Source organism: Ammospiza nelsoni, chromosome 1, assembly GCF_027579445.1.
Source record: "Ammospiza nelsoni isolate bAmmNel1 chromosome 1, bAmmNel1.pri, whole genome shotgun sequence".
NCBI lineage: Eukaryota > Metazoa > Chordata > Aves > Passeriformes > Passerellidae > Ammospiza > Ammospiza nelsoni.
Genome location: NC_080633.1, coordinates 154,707,977 through 154,725,171, shown reverse-complemented (window position 1 = coordinate 154,725,171; position 17,195 = coordinate 154,707,977). Strand labels below are relative to the sequence as shown.

General features: G+C 58.5%; 1 protein-coding gene across 2 annotated transcripts; it reads right to left on the bottom strand.

The window, feature by feature from the left end:
* Positions 1-978: 978 nt before the first annotated feature.
* On the bottom strand, positions 979-17,177 carry MAF1 (MAF1 homolog, negative regulator of RNA polymerase III). Of its 2 annotated transcripts, none has more exons than XM_059483572.1 (8): positions 16,902-17,177; positions 15,745-15,986; positions 12,023-12,151; positions 9,744-9,888; positions 6,520-6,641; positions 5,530-5,649; positions 3,992-4,108; positions 979-3,843 (listed from the first exon to the last, which is right to left on the bottom strand). In XM_059483572.1, the coding sequence occupies exons 2-8, from the start codon at positions 15,825-15,827 to the stop codon at positions 3,822-3,824; spliced, it is 738 nt and encodes a 245-aa protein (XP_059339555.1). In that variant the 5' UTR covers positions 15,828-15,986; positions 16,902-17,177; the 3' UTR covers positions 979-3,821. The 2 variants fall into 2 exon arrangements, with proteins under 2 accessions (XP_059339555.1, XP_059339546.1); XM_059483563.1 differs by having other exon boundaries at positions 15,745-15,912.
* Positions 17,178-17,195: the final 18 nt, after the last annotated feature.

Below are 17,195 nucleotides of genomic sequence, written 5' to 3'. Positions count from 1 at the left end.
TCAAGTGTCACGGCGTGGCCCAGCTCAGCCCAGTCGAGCCAGCAGACGATCGTGGCTATGTAGGAAAGACATTCTGTGCTGTTCTTGTGAGCCAGCAAAGGCTTCCTGAAGATAAGGAAAGCCCCGTGTCTCTCTCAAGGAAGGCACCAAGGCTATCCTCATGACCACGTGATGGAAGGAGAGGAAGTTCAAAGACACAGACTTTAGCTGGCTCACACAATGATGTGGCTCCTTGATCACCTACTGAGAACTTTGCTTCTTTCTTATGACCAACGGGCAGTGAATGTGTCTGCTAATTAAATGTAAATATCTAGAAAAACTGTAAAGGCAATATGTTGTTATAATGAATCTCTCTTGTGCACCCTTCTGATGGAGTCTTGGTGCTTTGCACTGTGTCAGGGGCTACAGCGAGGCTTGGCAGACATTTTATCTTTCAATGACACCCTACAAAGTCCAGCAAGACCCCCTTGGCTCCTCCACCCCTGGCACCCACTGTTATCCTCCAAAATCCATAGAACTGCCTGGGCTCTGACTCTCAGTTGTCACTTTAGAGCTTGAAATTCGAACATCCACATCCAGTAGTGAGAGTAAAAACCTGGAATTGCTGTTCTACTCCAGTGGAGGTGAAGGGTCTACAATTGTTAAATTATTAAACCAGATTTAGCCAAACCCAGGAGTTTCATTCTCATTTTCCCCCACCTGATCCTGTTCTGGTGACTTCGAACAAGGGCCTGGAGTGACAGCACAAGGCAGAACGGCTTCCCACTGCCAGAGGGCAGGGATGGACGGGATCTTGGGAAGGAATTCCTGCTGAGGCTGTCCCATGCCTGGGAGTGTCCAAGGCCAGGTTGGACAGGGCTTGGAGCAGCCTGGGATAGTGGAAGGTGGCCCTGCCCATTGGCTGATGAACAACATGATTCTTCATGTCCCTCCAAACCCAAACCACCCTGGAATTCCGTGAAAATGGGAAATAAAGTGTTAAGAGGAGAGAAATGATGTTAAAACAGTACAAAGGAATTAAGAAGAGGATAAAGCGGGGGCTGAGGCACCCCTTGGACCTCAACCCATGAGGTGCCCAACCCCATTCTGGGCCAGGACCCTCCTCGTGGTAACAGCGACATCCCAGGGAAACCCCCCAGGAAAATCCCAGAAATCTTTTATTGGCAGGACACTGCAAAAGTGTAGAATTCCAAATTTCCAGGGGGAGTTTAGGGGGAATGAAGGAGCTGGGTCGATCCCCCCGGGGAATCTGGGGGAGCACAAACTGACTCCCATGGGGCTGGGAGAGCTGCTGGTGACAACAACAGGATCCCCACAGAAATGCCCCCAACTGGGGGGGCAGGAGGGGCTTTGGGGGGCCTCAGTGGCCCCTCCTTTTGCGTGGCCAGCTGGACCCTGGACCTGGAGAGGGAACAGAGCCAGAATCAGACCCTGAAATCTACACCTGGAGAGGTTGGGGAGGTCAGGGACTCCCCTGATCCAGATACCCTTCAGGATGAGAGTGGAACTCCCCTGCTCCCAAATTCCACTGGAATTCAATTCCCACGGAGGCTGCAGATGGGACCCCTCACTCCAGATCCCAGACCCCAAGGGAGGTGCAGGCAGGACTCCCCCATGTTCCAGATCCCAGATCCCAAAGGAGATGGGACCCCCCTATTCTAGAACTCCACTGGAATTCGTTTCACATGGAGGGCGCAGGAGGGACCCCCTGATCCAGATCCCAGATCCCAAGGGAGGTGGGACCCCTCTACCCTAGAATTCCACCAGAATTCGCTTCCCACAGAGGGCTCAGGTAGGACCCCCAGATCCAGATGCCAGGGGAGGTGTAGGTGGAACCCCCTGATCCAGATCTCAGGTCCCAAGGGAGGTGCAGGTTGGATCCCCCTGCTCTGCATCACAAGGGAGGTGCAGGTGAGACCCCCTGATCCGTATCCCAGGTCCCAAGAGAGGTGCAGATGGGATCCCCAATCCATATGCCAGATCCAGATCCCCCTGATCCAGACCCAGATTCCAAGGGAGGTGCAGGTGGGATCCCGAGATCCGTATCTCAGATCCAGATATCCCTGACCCAGACCCAGATCCCCAGGGAGGTGAAGGTGGGATCCCCAGTCCAGATCCAGATCCCAGGGAGGCGCAGCTGGGCCCCACCAGCCTCAGGCACGGGGCTCACCTGGCCCAGGTGAGATCCCAGCTCTGGATCCCAGGGGGAGGTGCAGGTGGGATCCCCAATCCATATTTCAGATCCAGATCCCCCTTGATCCAGACCCAGATCCCAAGGGTGGTGCAGGTGGGATCCCCAATCCATACCCCAGATCCCCCTGATCCAGACCCAGATCCCAAGGGAGGTGCAGGTGGGACCCTCCCCAGTTCCAGATCTCCAGGGAGGTGCAGGTGGGATCCCCACCCAGATCCATATCCCAGATCCAGATCCCCTCAATCCAGATGCCAGATCCAGATCCCCCTGATCCAGACCCAGATCCCAAGGGGGGTGCATATGGGATCCCCAATCCATACCCCAGATCCCCCAGTCCAGACCCAGATCCCAGGGAGGCGCAGCTGGGCCCAGCCAGCCTCAGGCATGGGGCTCACCTGGATCTCACCCAGGTGAGAAGTGGGAGGTGCAGGTGGGATCCCTGATCCAGATCCCAGATCCTCTAATCCATATCCCAGATCCCCCTGATCCAGACCCCAGATCCAGATCCCCCAATCCAGACCCAGAGCCCAAAGGAGGTGCAGCTGGGCCCAGCCAGCCTCAGGCATGGGGCTCACCTGGATCTCACCCAGGTGAGAGGTGGGAGGTGCAGGTGGGATCCCCCTGATCCAGATCCCAGATCCCAGGGAGGTGCAGCTGGGCCCAGCCAGCCTCAGGCATGGGGCTCACCTGGATCTCACCCAGGTGAGCTCCCAGCAGGAAAAGCAGAGCTGGAGCAGACACAGAGCAAAGCCAAACTCTTGAAACACACGGACTCGGGAGGGGGGGCAGGGGGGCAGTTCCTGGGGTGGGATTTGGGGTTTTGCCCCGGGCAGGGCCGGCATGGACGGATGGAGCCCGTCAGGAGCCTGGGCAGGTGGGACGGGGATCAGTGCAGCCGAGGGCAGGAGCCATAAAGTGCAGCGAAGCTTCTGGGGCTCCGGGATTCCTGGGGGGCTCCAGTGTCCAGGGGGGGACATGGGGACACCGTGACACCGGGACAGGGGGGACATGGCTCAGGAAGGACCAGCGGCGCCACGACAGGGCCAGGTCCTTTCCCGGTTCTGTTCCTGGCTCCATTCCCGGTGCCAATGCTGGTCTGGTTGCCAGTCCTGGTTCCGTTCCTGGTTCCTTTCCTGGTGCCAGTTCTGATTCCGTTCCTGCTTCTGGTTGCATTCCTGGTTCTGTTCTTGGTTCCTTTCCTGGTGCCAGTTCTGCTCCTGGTTCCATTCCTGGTTCTGGTTCCATTCCTGGTTCCTTTCCTGGTGCCACTCCCAGTGCTGGTTACATTCCTGGTTCCATTCCCAGTTCCTTTCCCAGTCCTGGTTCCTTTCCCAGCCCTGGTTCCATTCCCAGGTCCGGTTCCATTCCCAGTCCTGGTTCCGGTCCTGGCTCTGTTCCCAGTCCCGGTTCCAGTCCTGGTTCTGTTCTCAGTGCTGGTTCCGTTCTCAGTGCTGGTTCTGTTCCCACTTCCATTCCTGGTTCCGTTCCCAGTCCCATTCCCAGTCCCGGTTCCGTTCCCAGTCCCGTTCCTGGCGCTGGTTTGGTTCCCAGTCCATTTCCAGTCCCATTGCTGGTTCCGTTCCCTTTGCCTGTTCCGTTCCTGGTGTCTCGGATCCCACCAGGAATCTCACATGCACATCACCTGCAGCCTGCAACGAGGACAGGGAACAGGGAGGGTCACCTGCCTCGCCTGGGGCCACACCCCCTGCCTCCACCCTGCCCCGCCCACCTGCGGCCACGCCTGCTGCCCCACCCTGCCTCACCTGCGGCCACGCCCCCCTGCCCCGCCCCACCCACCTGTCCTCCTCGATGGCGCCGCCCTCGGGGTCGCCGCTGTCGCCCTTCTCGGTGTCCCCCTCGCCCAGGTCCATGTCCAGCTCGGTGCCGGTGTCCGGCCGAGTGTAGGCACAGCCACTGTGGGAGGCAAAGGCCAGAATTCCAGGGAATCCTCTCAGGAATGGCCCCTGGAATTCTGGGGAATACCCTTGGGAATGGCCCCTGGAATTCCAGGGAATCCCCTTGGGAACGGTTCCTGGAATTCCAGGGAATCCCCTTGGGAACGGTTCCTGGAATTCTGAGGAATGCCCTTGGGAATGGCTCCTGAAATTCTGGGGAACCCTCTACAGAGAACTGTGTGGAATCCCCATGGGAATGGACCATGGAATCCTCCTGGGAATGGTCCTCAGAATTCCAGGGAATCTCCTCGGGAATGACCCCAGGAATTCCACAGAACCCCCTGGGGAACATCCCCTGGAATTCTGGAAATCCTCATGACCCCTGGAATTCTGGGAAATCCCCTCAGGAAGGGCCCCCTGGAACCCCCTTGGGAAGGACCCCTGGAATCTCCTCAGGAATGCCCCCTGCAATTTGGGAATCCCCTGGGGAATGCCTCCTGGAATTCCAGGAATGCCCTGGGGAAGGCCCTCTGGAATTTCAGGGAATTCCCTGGCGAATGGCTCCTGGAATTCTGGGGAACCTCTTGGGAATGATCCCTCGAATTCCAGGAATCCCCTTGGGAATGGCTCCTGGAATTCTGGGGAATGCCCCTGGGAATGGCCCCTGGAATTCTGGGGAATGCCCCTGGGAATGGCCCCTGGAATTCCAGGAATGCCCCTTGGAATGGCCCCTGGAATTCCAGGAATGCCCCTTGGAATGGCCCCTGGAATTCTAGAGAATCCCCCTGGGAATGGTCCCTGGAATTCTGAGGAATCCCCTTGGGAACAGCTCCTGGAATTCTGAGCAATACCGTTGGGAACTGCTCCTGGAATTTCGGAGAATCCCCCCGGGAACATTCTGGGTAATCCCCTCAGGAAGGACCCCTGGAATTGCAGGGAACTCCCTCGGGAATCCCCCAAAGAACTGTGGGGAAATCCCCTTGGGAATGCCCTCTGGAATTACAGGAATCCCCTCGGCAATGGCCCCGGGAATTCTGAGGAATCCCCTTGGGAATGGCTCCTGAAATTCTGGGGAACCCTCTACAGGGAACTGTGTGGAATCTTCATGGGAACGGACCCTGGAATCTCCCTGGGAATGGCCCTCAGAATTCAGGGAATCCCCAGGGGAATGCCCCTCTGGAATTCAGGGAATCCCCTGGGGAATGAATGCCTCACGGAATTGGAGGAATTACCTGGGGAAGGTCCTCTGGAATTTCGGGGAATCCCCTGGGAAATGCTCCCCAGAATTTGGGGAATCCCCTGGGAAATGCTCCCCAGAATTTGGGGAATCCTCTGGGGAATGCCCCCGGAATTTCAGGGAATCCCCCAGGGAATGCTCTCTGGAATTTCAGGGAATGCCCTGGGGAATGGCCCCTGGAATTTCGGGAATGCCGCCCTGACCTGATGGAGCGGCAGGTGAAGAAGACGATCCTCTTCAGCCTCTTGTTGTAGAAGAAGTAATTGAAGGACCAGAGGCTGCCGTCCTCCCCGAAGGGATCCGAGTCCAGGTCCGGGTTGTAGCTGGGAACCGGAAAAGTGGGAATGTCACGGGATTGGGAAATGTGGGAATGTCACAGGATTGGGGACAGAAAAAGTGGGAATGTCACGGGATTGGGAAAAGTGGGAACGTCACGGGAATGGGAAAAGCGGGGATGTCACAGGACTGGGGACAGGAAAAGTGGGAATGTCATGGGATTGGGAAAAGTGGGAATGTCACGGGAACAGGAAAAGCAGGGATGTCACAGGACTAGGGACAGCAAAAGTGGGAATGCCACAGGATTGGGAAAAGTGGGAATGTCACGGGATTGGGGAATGGAAAAGTGGGAATGTCATGGGATCGGGAGCAGGAAAAGTGGGAATGTCACAGGACTGGGGAAAGTGGGAATGTCAAGGGATGGCAGCAAGAGAAGTGGGAATGTCACAGGATTGGAGACAGGAAAAGTGGGAAAGGCTCGGGATTTGGGACACGAAAAGTGAGGAAGTCATGGGATGGGGGAATAGAAAAGTGGGGAAGCTAGGGGATAGGGGAATGGAGAAGTGGGAATGTCATGGGACTGGGGACAGGAAAAGTGGGAAATGCCTGAACGGGATAGAGGACAGGAAAAGTAGAAAAGGCTCAGGATTGGGAACAGGAAAACTGGGAAAGGCCTGGATGGATGGGAACAGAGCTGGGATCCCTCAGGAAGGGCTGGGATCCCTGGGATCAGGAAGGGCCGGGATCCCTTGAGATCAGGAAGGGCTGGAATCCCTCAGGATCAGGAAGGGCTGGAATCCCTCAGGATCAGGAAGGGCTGGGATCCCCCTGGGATCAGGTAGAGCTGAGATCCCTGGGATCAGGAAGGGCCGGGATCCCCCAGGATCAGGCACGGCCAGCCCCAGGTGCCCCCGTACCTGTAGATGTCACACTCGGCCAGGCAGATCTCCTCATCCACCGCGTCCCACAGCAGCGGCTTCAGCGCCTTGAAATCCTCGCGCACGGCCGAGAACAGGCTGCAGTTCACGGCATTCACCACCTGTGACACAGAATGGGGACAGAGCACATGAAATGGGGACAGGGGACATGGAATGGGGATGAAATCCTCGCGCACGGCCGAGAACAGGCTGCAGTTCACAGCATTCACCACCTGCAATGGGGACAAGAGATATGGGACTGGGGACAGGGAATGGGTACATGGGAATGGGGACAGGGGACATGGGAATGGGGATGAAATCCTCACACACGGCCGAGAACAGGCTGCAGTTCACAGCATTCACCACCTGGAATGGGGACAGGGGACACTGAATGGGGACAGGGGACATGAGATTGGGGATGTAGGACACGGGATTAGGGACAGGGGACACGGGACTGGGGGCAGGGGATGTGGGAACGGGGATGAAATCCTCGCGCACGGCCGAGAACAGGCTGCAGTTCACAGCATTCACCACCTGTGACACAGAATGGGGACATGAAATGGGGACAGGGGACGTGGAATGGGGACATGGAATGGGGACAGGGGACAGGGAACACGGACGAAATCCTCACGCACGACCAAGAAGAGGCTGCAGTTCACAGCATTCACCACCTGGAATGGGGACAGGGGACACTGAATGGGGACAGGGGACATGAGATTGGGGATGTGGGACACAGGATTAGGGACAGGGGACACGGGACTGGGGGCAGGGGATGTGGGAACGGGGATGAAATCCTCACGCACGACCAAGAAGAGGCTGCAGTTCACAGCATTCACCACCTGTGACACAGAATGGGGACAGGGGACATTGAAATGGAGACAGGGGATACGGGATTGAGAACAGAGACATGGAATGGGGACGGGGACATTGTGGAATGGGGATAGGGGGCATTGGGGAATGGGAACAGGGGATATTGGGGAATGGGAACAGGGGACATGGACTGGGGATGAAATCCTTGCACACAGCCAAGAAAAGGCTGCAGTTCACAGCATTCACAACCTGGAATGGGAACAGGGGACATGGAATGGGAACAGGGGACACGGGATTGGGACAAGGGACACGGAATCGGGACAGGGAACATGGAATGGGGACAGGGGACAGGGAACACGGACGAAATCCTCACGCACGACCAAGAAGAGGCTGCAGTTCACAGCATTCACCACCTGGAATGGGAACAGGGGACATGGGATTGGGGACATGGAATGGGGGCAGGGGACACGGGATTGGGACAAGGGACATGGAATGGGGACAGGGGACGTAGAACAGGGATGAAACCGTCACACACGGCCAAGAAGAGGCTGCAGTTCACGGCATTCACCACCTGGGATGGGGACGAGGGACACGGGAATGGGGACAAGGGAGACGGGATCAGGGATGAGGGACACGGGAATGAGGACAGGGGGACACAGAATGAGGAAGGGGGACATGGGATCAGGGACAAGGGACATGGAATGGGGACTCGGGATGGAGGACATGGGAACAGAGGTGTGGGACACAGGAACGGGAACACGGGAACAGGGACATGAGAGATGGGAAGGGGGATGAGGGACATGGGAACAGGGACGTGGGACACGAGAACAGGAATGAGGAACACAGGAATGAGTATGGGGACACAGGAACAGGAATGGGGGACAGGGGAATGGGGATGTGGAACATGGGAACAGGAATGGGGCTGGTTCGGGAATGGGAATGGGGGACGAGGGACATGGGAATGGGACTGGCCTGGGAACGGGGACGATGGACATGGGAATGGGAACGGGGCTGGCACGGGAACCGCGGACATGGGAACGGGGCTGGCCCAGGAACGGGGGACACAGGAACGGGGCTAGCACGGGAACAGGGGACACAGGAATGGGGCTGGCCCAGGAATGGGGGACACACGAATGGGGCTGGCCCAGGAACGGGGGACACACGAATGGGGCTGGCCCAGGAATGGGGGACACACGAATGGGGCTGGCCCAGGAATGGGGGACACAAGAATGGGGCTGGCCCAGGAATGGGGGACACACGAATGGGGCTGGCCCAGGAATGGGGGACACAGGAATGGGGCTGGCCCAGGACCGCGCTGCCCAGAGAGGCTGCGGATTCTTCGCTCCCAGAAGCGTCCAAGGCCGGGTTGGACGGAGCCTCCCATGCCTGAAGAGGCTCCAGGGGAATGGGCACGGGCACAGAGTGACCCCCAGGGACAGGGAATGCAGGATTGGGGATGGGGGGACATGGAGGATGGGGGGATATGGATCGGCAATTCCTGGCTCTGGGAGGAGGGAAGGGATGGAAAAGACTCTCAGAGAAGCTGCAGCTGCCCCACCCCTGGCCGTGTCCAAAGCCAGGTTGGTGGAGTTTGGAGTTTGAAGGTTCCTCCTGCTCCAAGCCCGTCCTGCTCCCGCTCCCCCAGGTGAGTCCAGGTGATCTCACCCCATTCCATGCTCCGTACCCTGCCCAGGCTGCGCTCACAGGGGAACCTGTGGCTCTCCCAGCTCCTCCCAGTCCCATCCCAATCCCTCTCAGTGCAGACTGGGCTCACAGGTGAACCTGTGGCTCTCCCATCCCAGTCCCTCCCAATCCGTACCCAGTTCAGGCTGGGCTCGCGGCTGAACTCATGGCTCTCCCAGTCAATCCCAGTCCCTCCCAGTGCTCCCAGTCCCATCCCAGTCCATCCCAGTCCCATCCAAGTCCCATCCCAGTCCCTCCCAGTGCCCCCAGTACCCAGTTCAGGCTGGGCTCCCGGCTGAACTCGTGGCTCTCCCAGTCTCATCCTAGTCCATCCCAGTCCCATCTCAGTCCCTCCCAGTCCGTACCGAGTTCAGGCTGGGCTCATGGCTGAACTCATGGCTCTCCCAGTCCTTCCCAGTCCCATCCCAGTCCCTCCCAGTCCCATCCCAGTCCCTCCCAGTCCGTACCCAGTTGAGGCTGGGCTCGCGGCTAAACTCGTGGCTCTCCCAGTCCCATCCCAGTCCCTCCCAGTGCTCCCAATCCCATCCCAGTCCCTCCCAGTCCGTACCCAGTTGAGGCTGGGCTCGCGGCTGAACTCGTGGCTCTCCCAGTCCCATCCCAGTCCCTCCCAGTCCGTACCCAGTTGAGGCTGGGCTCGCGGCTGAACTCGTGGCTCTCCCAGTCCCATCCCAGTCCCTCCCAGTCCCATCCCAGTCCCTCCCAGTCCGTACCCAGTTGAGGCTGGGCTCGCGGCTGAACTCGTGGCTCTTGGCGGCGCTGAAGTCGTAGTCGGGCCGGAAGGCCTCGTTCAGGGTGGCGATCAGGTAGAACAGCGTCTTGCGGCTGCACGTGTCGCTGAGCGGGCCCTCCCCCTGCCTGGAGGGACAGGAATGTCGCCAGGGTCACCACGGTGTCACCACAGGGACATCAGTGTCACCACAGGGTCACCAGTGTCACCACAGGGACACCAATCAGGTAGAACAGCGTCTTGCGGCAACACGTGTCACTCAGCGGGCCCTCCCCCTGTCTGAGAGTGACAACAGTGTCACCATGGTGTCACCACAGGGACACCAGTGTCACCACAGGGACACCGATCAGGTAGAACAGCGTCTTGCAGCCGCACGTGTCACTCAGCGGGCCCTCCCCTGTCTGAGAGTGACAGCTGTGTCACCAGCGTCACCACAGGGACACCGTGTCGCTGAGAGGGCACTCCCCCTGCCTGGGGACAACAATGGTGTCACCAGTGTCACCACAGTATCATCGCTGTCAATGAGTGATGGCCCTGTCCCCAGCCTGGCAATGTCACCAGTGTCACCAACCACAGGGACAGCAGGCACACCGGGGGGACAGCGCTCCTGGGGCCAATCCCAAAATTCCAGAGTTGCCCCTGGGGCTGATCCCAAACTCCCAGTGCTGATCCCAGAGATCCTGTGCTCATCCTGGGGCTGATCCCAGGGATCCCAGAGCTGACCCCAGAGATCCTGTCCTCATCCTGGGGTTGATCCCAAACTCCCAGAGCTGACCCCAGAAATCCCAGGCTAATCCTGGGGCTGATTCCAAACTCTCAGAGCTGATCCCAGAGAGATCCCAGGTTAATCCTGGGGCTGATCCCAGCAACGACCCCACGATCCCAATGCCCACCCCACGATCCCAATGCCCACCCCACGATCCCAATGCCCACCCCACGATCCCAATGCCCACCCCACGATCCCAATGCCTATCCCGGTTTCCCACTACAGCTCCCACCCCAGTTTCCCAGTACCCATTGCAGCTTCGCAGTGCCCCTCTCAGTCTCCCAGTGTTCCCAGTTCACCCAGTCCCAGTGTTCCCAGTGCCCCCAGAGTCCCTAGTGTCCATCCCGGTGTTCCCAGTGCCCCCAGTTCGCACATGCCGGGGCTGAGGCCGGAGCTCTGGGGGGAGGGCTCAGGGCCTCCAGTGTTCCGTTTCCCCAATCCAGTGCTCCCAGTGCCCCCAGTGTCCATCCCTGCCCCCAGTGAACAGCCCAGTGTTCCCAGCGTTCCCAGTGCCCATCCCAGTGCTCCCAGTTCTCACCTGCTGGGGCTCAGGCCGGAGCTCTGGGATGAGCTCAGAGCCCCCAGTGCTCCCAGTGTTCCCAGTTCCCCCAGTCCCAGTGTTCCCAGCAGTCCCAGTGCCCCCAGTGCCCATCCCAGTGTTCCCAGTGCTCCCAGTTCTCACCTGCCAGGGCTCAGGCCAGAGCTCTGGGGAGGGGCTCAGGGCCCCACTGTTCCGTGTTCCCAGTGTCCCCAGTTCCCCCAGTCCCAGCATTCCCAGTGTTCCCAGTGCTGCCAGTTCTCACCTGCCAGGGCTCAGGCCGGAGCTCTGGGGAGGGGCTCAGTGCCCCCACTGTTTCCAGTGCCCCCAATCCCAGCATTCCCAGTGCTCCCAGTGCCCATCCCAGTGCTCCCAGTGTTCCCAGTTCTCACCTGCCAGCGCTGAGGCTGGATCTCTGGGGTGAGCTCAGTGCCCCCCACTGTTCCCAGTGTTCCCAGTTCCCCCAATCCCAGTGTTCCCAGCATTCCCAGTGCCCCCAGTGCCCATCCCAGTGTCCCCAGTGCCCCCAGTTCTCACCTGCCGGGGCTCAGGCCGGAGCTCTGGGGTGAGCTCAGTGCCCCCACTGCTCCCAGTGTTCCCAGTTCCCCCAGTCCCAGTGTTAGCAGCATTCCCAGTGCCCCCAGTGCCCATCCCAGTGTCCCCAGTTCCCCCAGTCCCAGCATTCCCAGTGTTCCCAGTGCTCCCAGTTCTCACCTGCCGGGGCTCAGGCCGGAGCTCTGGGGGGGGCTCAGCGCCCCACTGTTCCCAGTGTCCCCAGTTCCCCCATTCCCAGTGTTCCCAGTGCTCCCAGTTCGTACCTGCCAGGGCTCAGGCTGGAGCTCTGGGGGGAGGGCTCAGGGCCCCCAGTGTTCCCAGTTTCCCCAGTCCCAGTGTTCCCAGCATTCCCAGTGTCCCCAGTCCCTCCAGTCCCAGCATTCCCAGTGTTCCCAGTTCTCACCTGCCGGGGCTCAGGCCGGAGCTCTGGGGGGGGCTCAGCGCCTCCAGCGCGTGGGGCTGCCCCTCCTGGCAGAACTGCTTGAAGAGCTGCTTGTCGATGCCAGCCAACTTGCACGAGTAGCTCTCGATCCTGGGGATCCCCAAAAAACCCATCAGAGATCCCAGAAACCCTCCCAGAGATCCCAAAAACCCTCCCAGAGATCCCAGGAACACACCCGAGGGATCCCAGGAACACACCCGAGGGATCCCAGAGATCCCAGAAATCCCAAAAACCCTCACAGAGATCCCAGAGACCCTCCCAGGGGGATCTCTGTCAATCCCAGCCAGCTTGCACAAACAAGGAGCTCTCAATCCTGGGGATCCCAGAGATCCCAAAAACCCTTCCAGGGGATCCCTGTCAATGCCAGCCAACTTGCATGAGTAGCTCTCAATCCTGGGGGACCCCAAAATCCATCAGAGATCCCAGAAACCCGCTCAGAGATCCCAAAAACCCACCCAGGGGATCCCTGTCAATCCTGGCCAGCTTGCACGAGGAGCTCTTGATTGTGCCAGGGGATCACAGAGATCCTAAAAACCCTCCCAGAGATCCCAGAGATCCCCAAAACCCCTCCCAGAGATCCCAGGAACCCGCCTAGGGGAGCCCAGAAACCAAACCCTGTTGATCCCAGCCAGCTTGGATGAAGTAGCTCTCGATCCTCTGGGATCCAGGGCTGGACTGATCCTAAAAACCCTCCCAGAGATGCCAGGAACCCTTCCAAGGGATCCCTGTCCATCCCAGTCGGCTTTCACAAGTAGCCCTCGATCCTGGTGGATCCCAGAGATCCTAAAAACCCACCCAGAGATCCTCAAAACCCTCACAGAGATCCCAGGAACCCTCCCAGGGGAGCTCAGAGATCCCAGAAACCCACCCAGAGATCCCAGAAATCCCAAAAACCCTCACAGAGATCCCAGACACCCTCCCAGGAGAGCTCAGAGATCCCAGAAACCCACCCAGAGATCCCAGAAATCCCAAAAACCCTCACAGAGATCCCAGGAACCCTCCCAGGGAAGCTCAGAGACCCCAGAGTCCCTCCCAGGGGGATCCCAGAAACCTTCCCAAAGATCCCAGAGATCCCAAAAAACCCTCCCAGGGGGATCCATGTCGATCCCCGCCAGCTTGCATGACTAGCTCTCAATTCTGTAGGATCCCAGAGATCCCAAAAAAACCAATCAGGGGATCCCAGAAACCCACCCAGAAACCCCAGAGATCCCGCAGACCCTCCCAGGGGATAGAGATCCCAAAAACCCGCTCAGGGGATCCCAAAAACCCGCTCAGGGGATCCCAAAAACCCGCTCAGGGGATCCCAAAAACCCGCTCAGGGGATCCCAGAGATCCCACAAACACTCCCAGGGGGATCCATGAGATGCCAGGGCCTTTCCCAGGGTTTTTCCGGGAGGGCTGCAGAGGGCTTTGGGGTAAAGGCTGGAAGGATGGGAAAACAGGGAATGGCTTGCCACGGAAAATCTGGCATTTTGGAATGGAATTCCCAGAGAATCTGGGGCTGCCCCAGGATCCCTGGAATAGCAGGAGCTCTCCCAGCATTCCCAGATTCCTGGGTTCAAAGGAACGGCGCTCCCAGGTTTCCTGGGGCAGCATTACGAGGTTCCCAGAGCTTTTCCTGGGGCAGAACTCCCAGATTCATGGGTCAGCATTCTCAAATTCCCAGGTTTCAAAGGAGCAGAATTCCCAGATTCCCAGGGCAGAGTTCCCAGAGCTTTTCCCAGGACAGAATCCCCAGATTCACGGGGCAGCACTCCCAGATTCCTGGAGCTCTTCTAGGGACAGCATTCCCAGATTCCTGAGTTTCAAAGGAGTAGTATTCCCAGATTCTCAAGGACAGAATTCCCAGATTCCCAGGGCAGCATTCCCAGATTCCTGGGTTTCAGGGGGCAGCATTCCCAGATTCCTGGAGCCCTTCCAGGGACAGAATTTCCAGATTCCTGGGGCTGCATTCCTGCTGCTACCGGGTTTCATGGGGACAGAATTCCCGGATTCCCAGGACAGAATTCCCAGGTTTCATGGGGCAGAATTCCGAGATTCCTGGGGACAAAATTCCCAGATCCCAGGGACAGCATTCACAAGATTCCCAAGGACAGAATTCCCAGATTCCCGGAGCCCTTCCAGGGCAGCGTTCCCAGATTCCCAGAGCTTTTTCAGGGACAGAATTCCCAGATTCCAGGGCCAACGTTCCCAGATTCCCAGGGCAGCATTCCTGGTGTTCCCAGGTTTCATGAGGACAGAATTCCCAGATTCCCAGGGCTTTTTCAAGAACAGAATTCCCAGATTCCAGGGCCAGCATTTCCAGATTCCCGGGGACAGAATTCCCAGATTCCCAGGGCAGCATTCCTGGTGTTCCCAGGTTTCATGAGGACAGAATTCCCAGATTCCAGGGCCAGCATTTCCAGATTCCCAGGGACAGAATTCCCAGAGCTTTTCCAGGGGCAGAATTCCCAGATTCCCAGGACAGACTTTCCAGGTTCTCAAGGACAGAATTCCTAGATTCCCAGAACTTTTCTAGGGACAGCATTCCCAGTGTTCCCGGGATAGAATTCCCAGATTCTCAAGGACAGAATTCCCAGATTGTCAAGGACAAAACTCCCAGATTCCCAGAGCTTTTCCAGAGACAGCATTCCCAGTGTTCCCAGGATAGAATTCTCAGATTCTCAAGGATAGAATTCCCAGATTCCCAGGGGCAGCATTCCCAGTGTTCCCCGAGCAGCACTCCCAGGTTTCCAGGGGCAGGATTCACAGATTCCTGGAGACAGAATTCCCAGATCCCCAGAACTTTTCTAGGGACAGCATTCCCAGTGTTCCCGAGACGGAATTCCCAGATTCTCAAGGACAGAATTCCCAGATTCACAGAATTTTTCTAGAGACAGCATTCCCAGTGTTCCCGGGATAGAATTCCCAGATTCTCAAGGATAGAATTCCCAGATTCCCTGGGCAGCATTCCTGGTGTTCCCAGGTTTCATGAGGACAGAATTCCCAGATTCCAGGGCCAGCATTCCCAGATTCCCAAGGACAGAACTCCCAGAGCTTTTCCAGGGCAGCATTCCCAGATTCCAGGGGCAGCATTCCCAGATTGCCGGGTTTCAGGGGCCAGCACTCCCAGATGCCCAAGGACAGAATTCCCAGAGCTTTTCCAGGGCAGCATTCCCAGATTCCCGGGTTTCAGGGACCAGCATCCCCAGATTCCCAAGGACAGAATTCCCAGAGCTTTTCCAGGGCAGCATTCCCAGAGCTTTTCCAGGGCAGCATTCCCAGATTCCCGGGTTTCAGGGGCCAGCATCCCCAGATTCTCAAGGACAGAATTCCCAGAGCTTTTCCAGGGCAGCATTCCCAGATTCCCGGGTTTCAGGGGCCAGCATCCCCAGATTCCCAAGGACAGAATTCCCAGAGCTTTTCCAGGGCAGCATTCCCAGATTGCCGGGTTTCAGGGGCCAGCACTCCCAGATTCCCAAGGACAGAATTCCCAGAGCTTTTCCAGGGCAGCATTCCCAGATTCCCGGGTTTCAGGGGCCAGCACTCCCAGATTCTCAAGGACAGCACTCCCGGGTTTCATGGCCCAGCATTCCCAGATTCCCGGGTTTCAGGGGCCAGCACTCCCAGATTCTCAAGGACAGCACTCCCGGGTTTCATGGCCCAGCATTCCCAGATTCCCGGTGGCATCCCGTGCCCCGTACCTGCCGATGATGTGGGCGTCCCCGGTCTCCACGGTGAGCTGGGAGTTGATGGCCTCGAAGCTCGAGTTCTCCAGCAGCTTCATCCTCCCCCGGGGCGGGCGGGGAAATTCCCGGGAAACCCCCGAGATTCCCGGGAAAATTCCCGGGGCAGCTCCCCCGGTGCGGCAGCTGAGCCCCGGGGAGAGACGAGGGGAGGGAATGGGGGAACGTGAATTTCTGGGAATGGGAACACCGGGGGGGAACTGGGGAGAGGGAAAACGCAGGAATGGGGAAAGAGAGGAAATGAAAAAATGGGGATGGGAAAAGGAAAAAAGAAAATACAGGAATGGGAAAGGGAAAGAGAGAAAATGAAGAAATGAGAATGAGAATGGGAAAAATGCAGAAACGGGAATGGGGAAAACAAACAAGGAAAGGGGAAAATTCATAAATAGGAAAGGGCTCATAAACAGGAAAGGGAAAGCGGAAAGGGAAAATGCAAAAATGGGAGTGGAAATGGGAAAAGGAAAGGGGAAAGAGGGAAAAACTGAAGAAACGGGAAAGGGGAAAAGAAGGAAAATGCAGAAATGGGAACGGGAAAGGGAAAAATGAAAAAACAAAAGAAAGGGAAAACGAAAGAAACAGGAAGAGGAAGCGGAGGAGGAGGAAGAGGAGCTTCAAGCGGAGCTGGCAGCGGCACCGCAAAGGGGGAGACGGTGACAGGCGGAGGGGCAGAGGCAGAGGGGGAGGAGGAAGAACAAGAGGAGGAAAAAAAGGAGGAAAAGGAGACAAAAAAGGAGGAAAAAAAAGCGGGAAAAGGGCGCGGAAAAATCTCCCCCGGTCCCGGGCGGCGCCACAGGAAGTGGAGTCCCGGCATGCCCCGCGCGCTGGACTACAGCTCCCGACATGCCCCGCGCGAAACACAGCCGCGAGAGAAACGGACTACAGCTCCCGGCATGCACGGCGCAGCGCATAGCCCCGATCTATTGGCGGACTACGGCTCCCGGCATCCCCCGCGCGAACGGCCCCATCCTCGCCATCGCTGGACTACTGCTCCCATCCTGCCCCGCGGCTGCGCGCGGTGCTACGCCACGCCTGGGCGGCGCGGGGTACGCCGGGAGCTGTAGTCCGCGCGGCTTGTGGGCGCGCAGAGGAAGGGGCGGCGGGCCGAGCGGGCTTACCGGCGCGTCCTGCTCCTTATCGGTGCCTCTTCGCCGTGGCAGCGCCTTCAGGCTCGGGGTGCGTGTAAAGGGAGGCGTCTCCGGGGAAAGCTCGAGGAGGGCGAGTGTGCCGCGGCCGCCGTCCGCCGTCTGGCGCCGGCCCACCGGGCCTCCGCCCACCTCGACATGTCCCCGAGTGCTCGGGACGGTGCGAGCGGCTGAGCGAGTTCCTGGGAGTCCCCCGGAGCGAGCGAGCGAGCGGGCGACCTTCTCCTGCGGCACCGGACGGCAACAGCGGCGGCACCGCCCCGCCCG

Coding starts and splice junctions, on each gene's coding strand:
- MAF1 (XM_059483572.1), bottom strand. CDS start 15,827: ATGAAGCTGCTGGAGAACTCGAGCTTCGAGGCCATCAACTCCCAGCTC. Junction 6,642..9,743: donor GCGAGCCCAGCCTCAACTGG/GTACGGACTGGG, acceptor TCTGTGTCACAG/GTGGTGAATGCCGTGAACTG. Junction 3,844..3,991: donor GGCGCCATCGAGGAGGACAG/GTGGGTGGGGCG, acceptor TCCTCGTTGCAG/GCTGCAGGTGATGTGCATGT.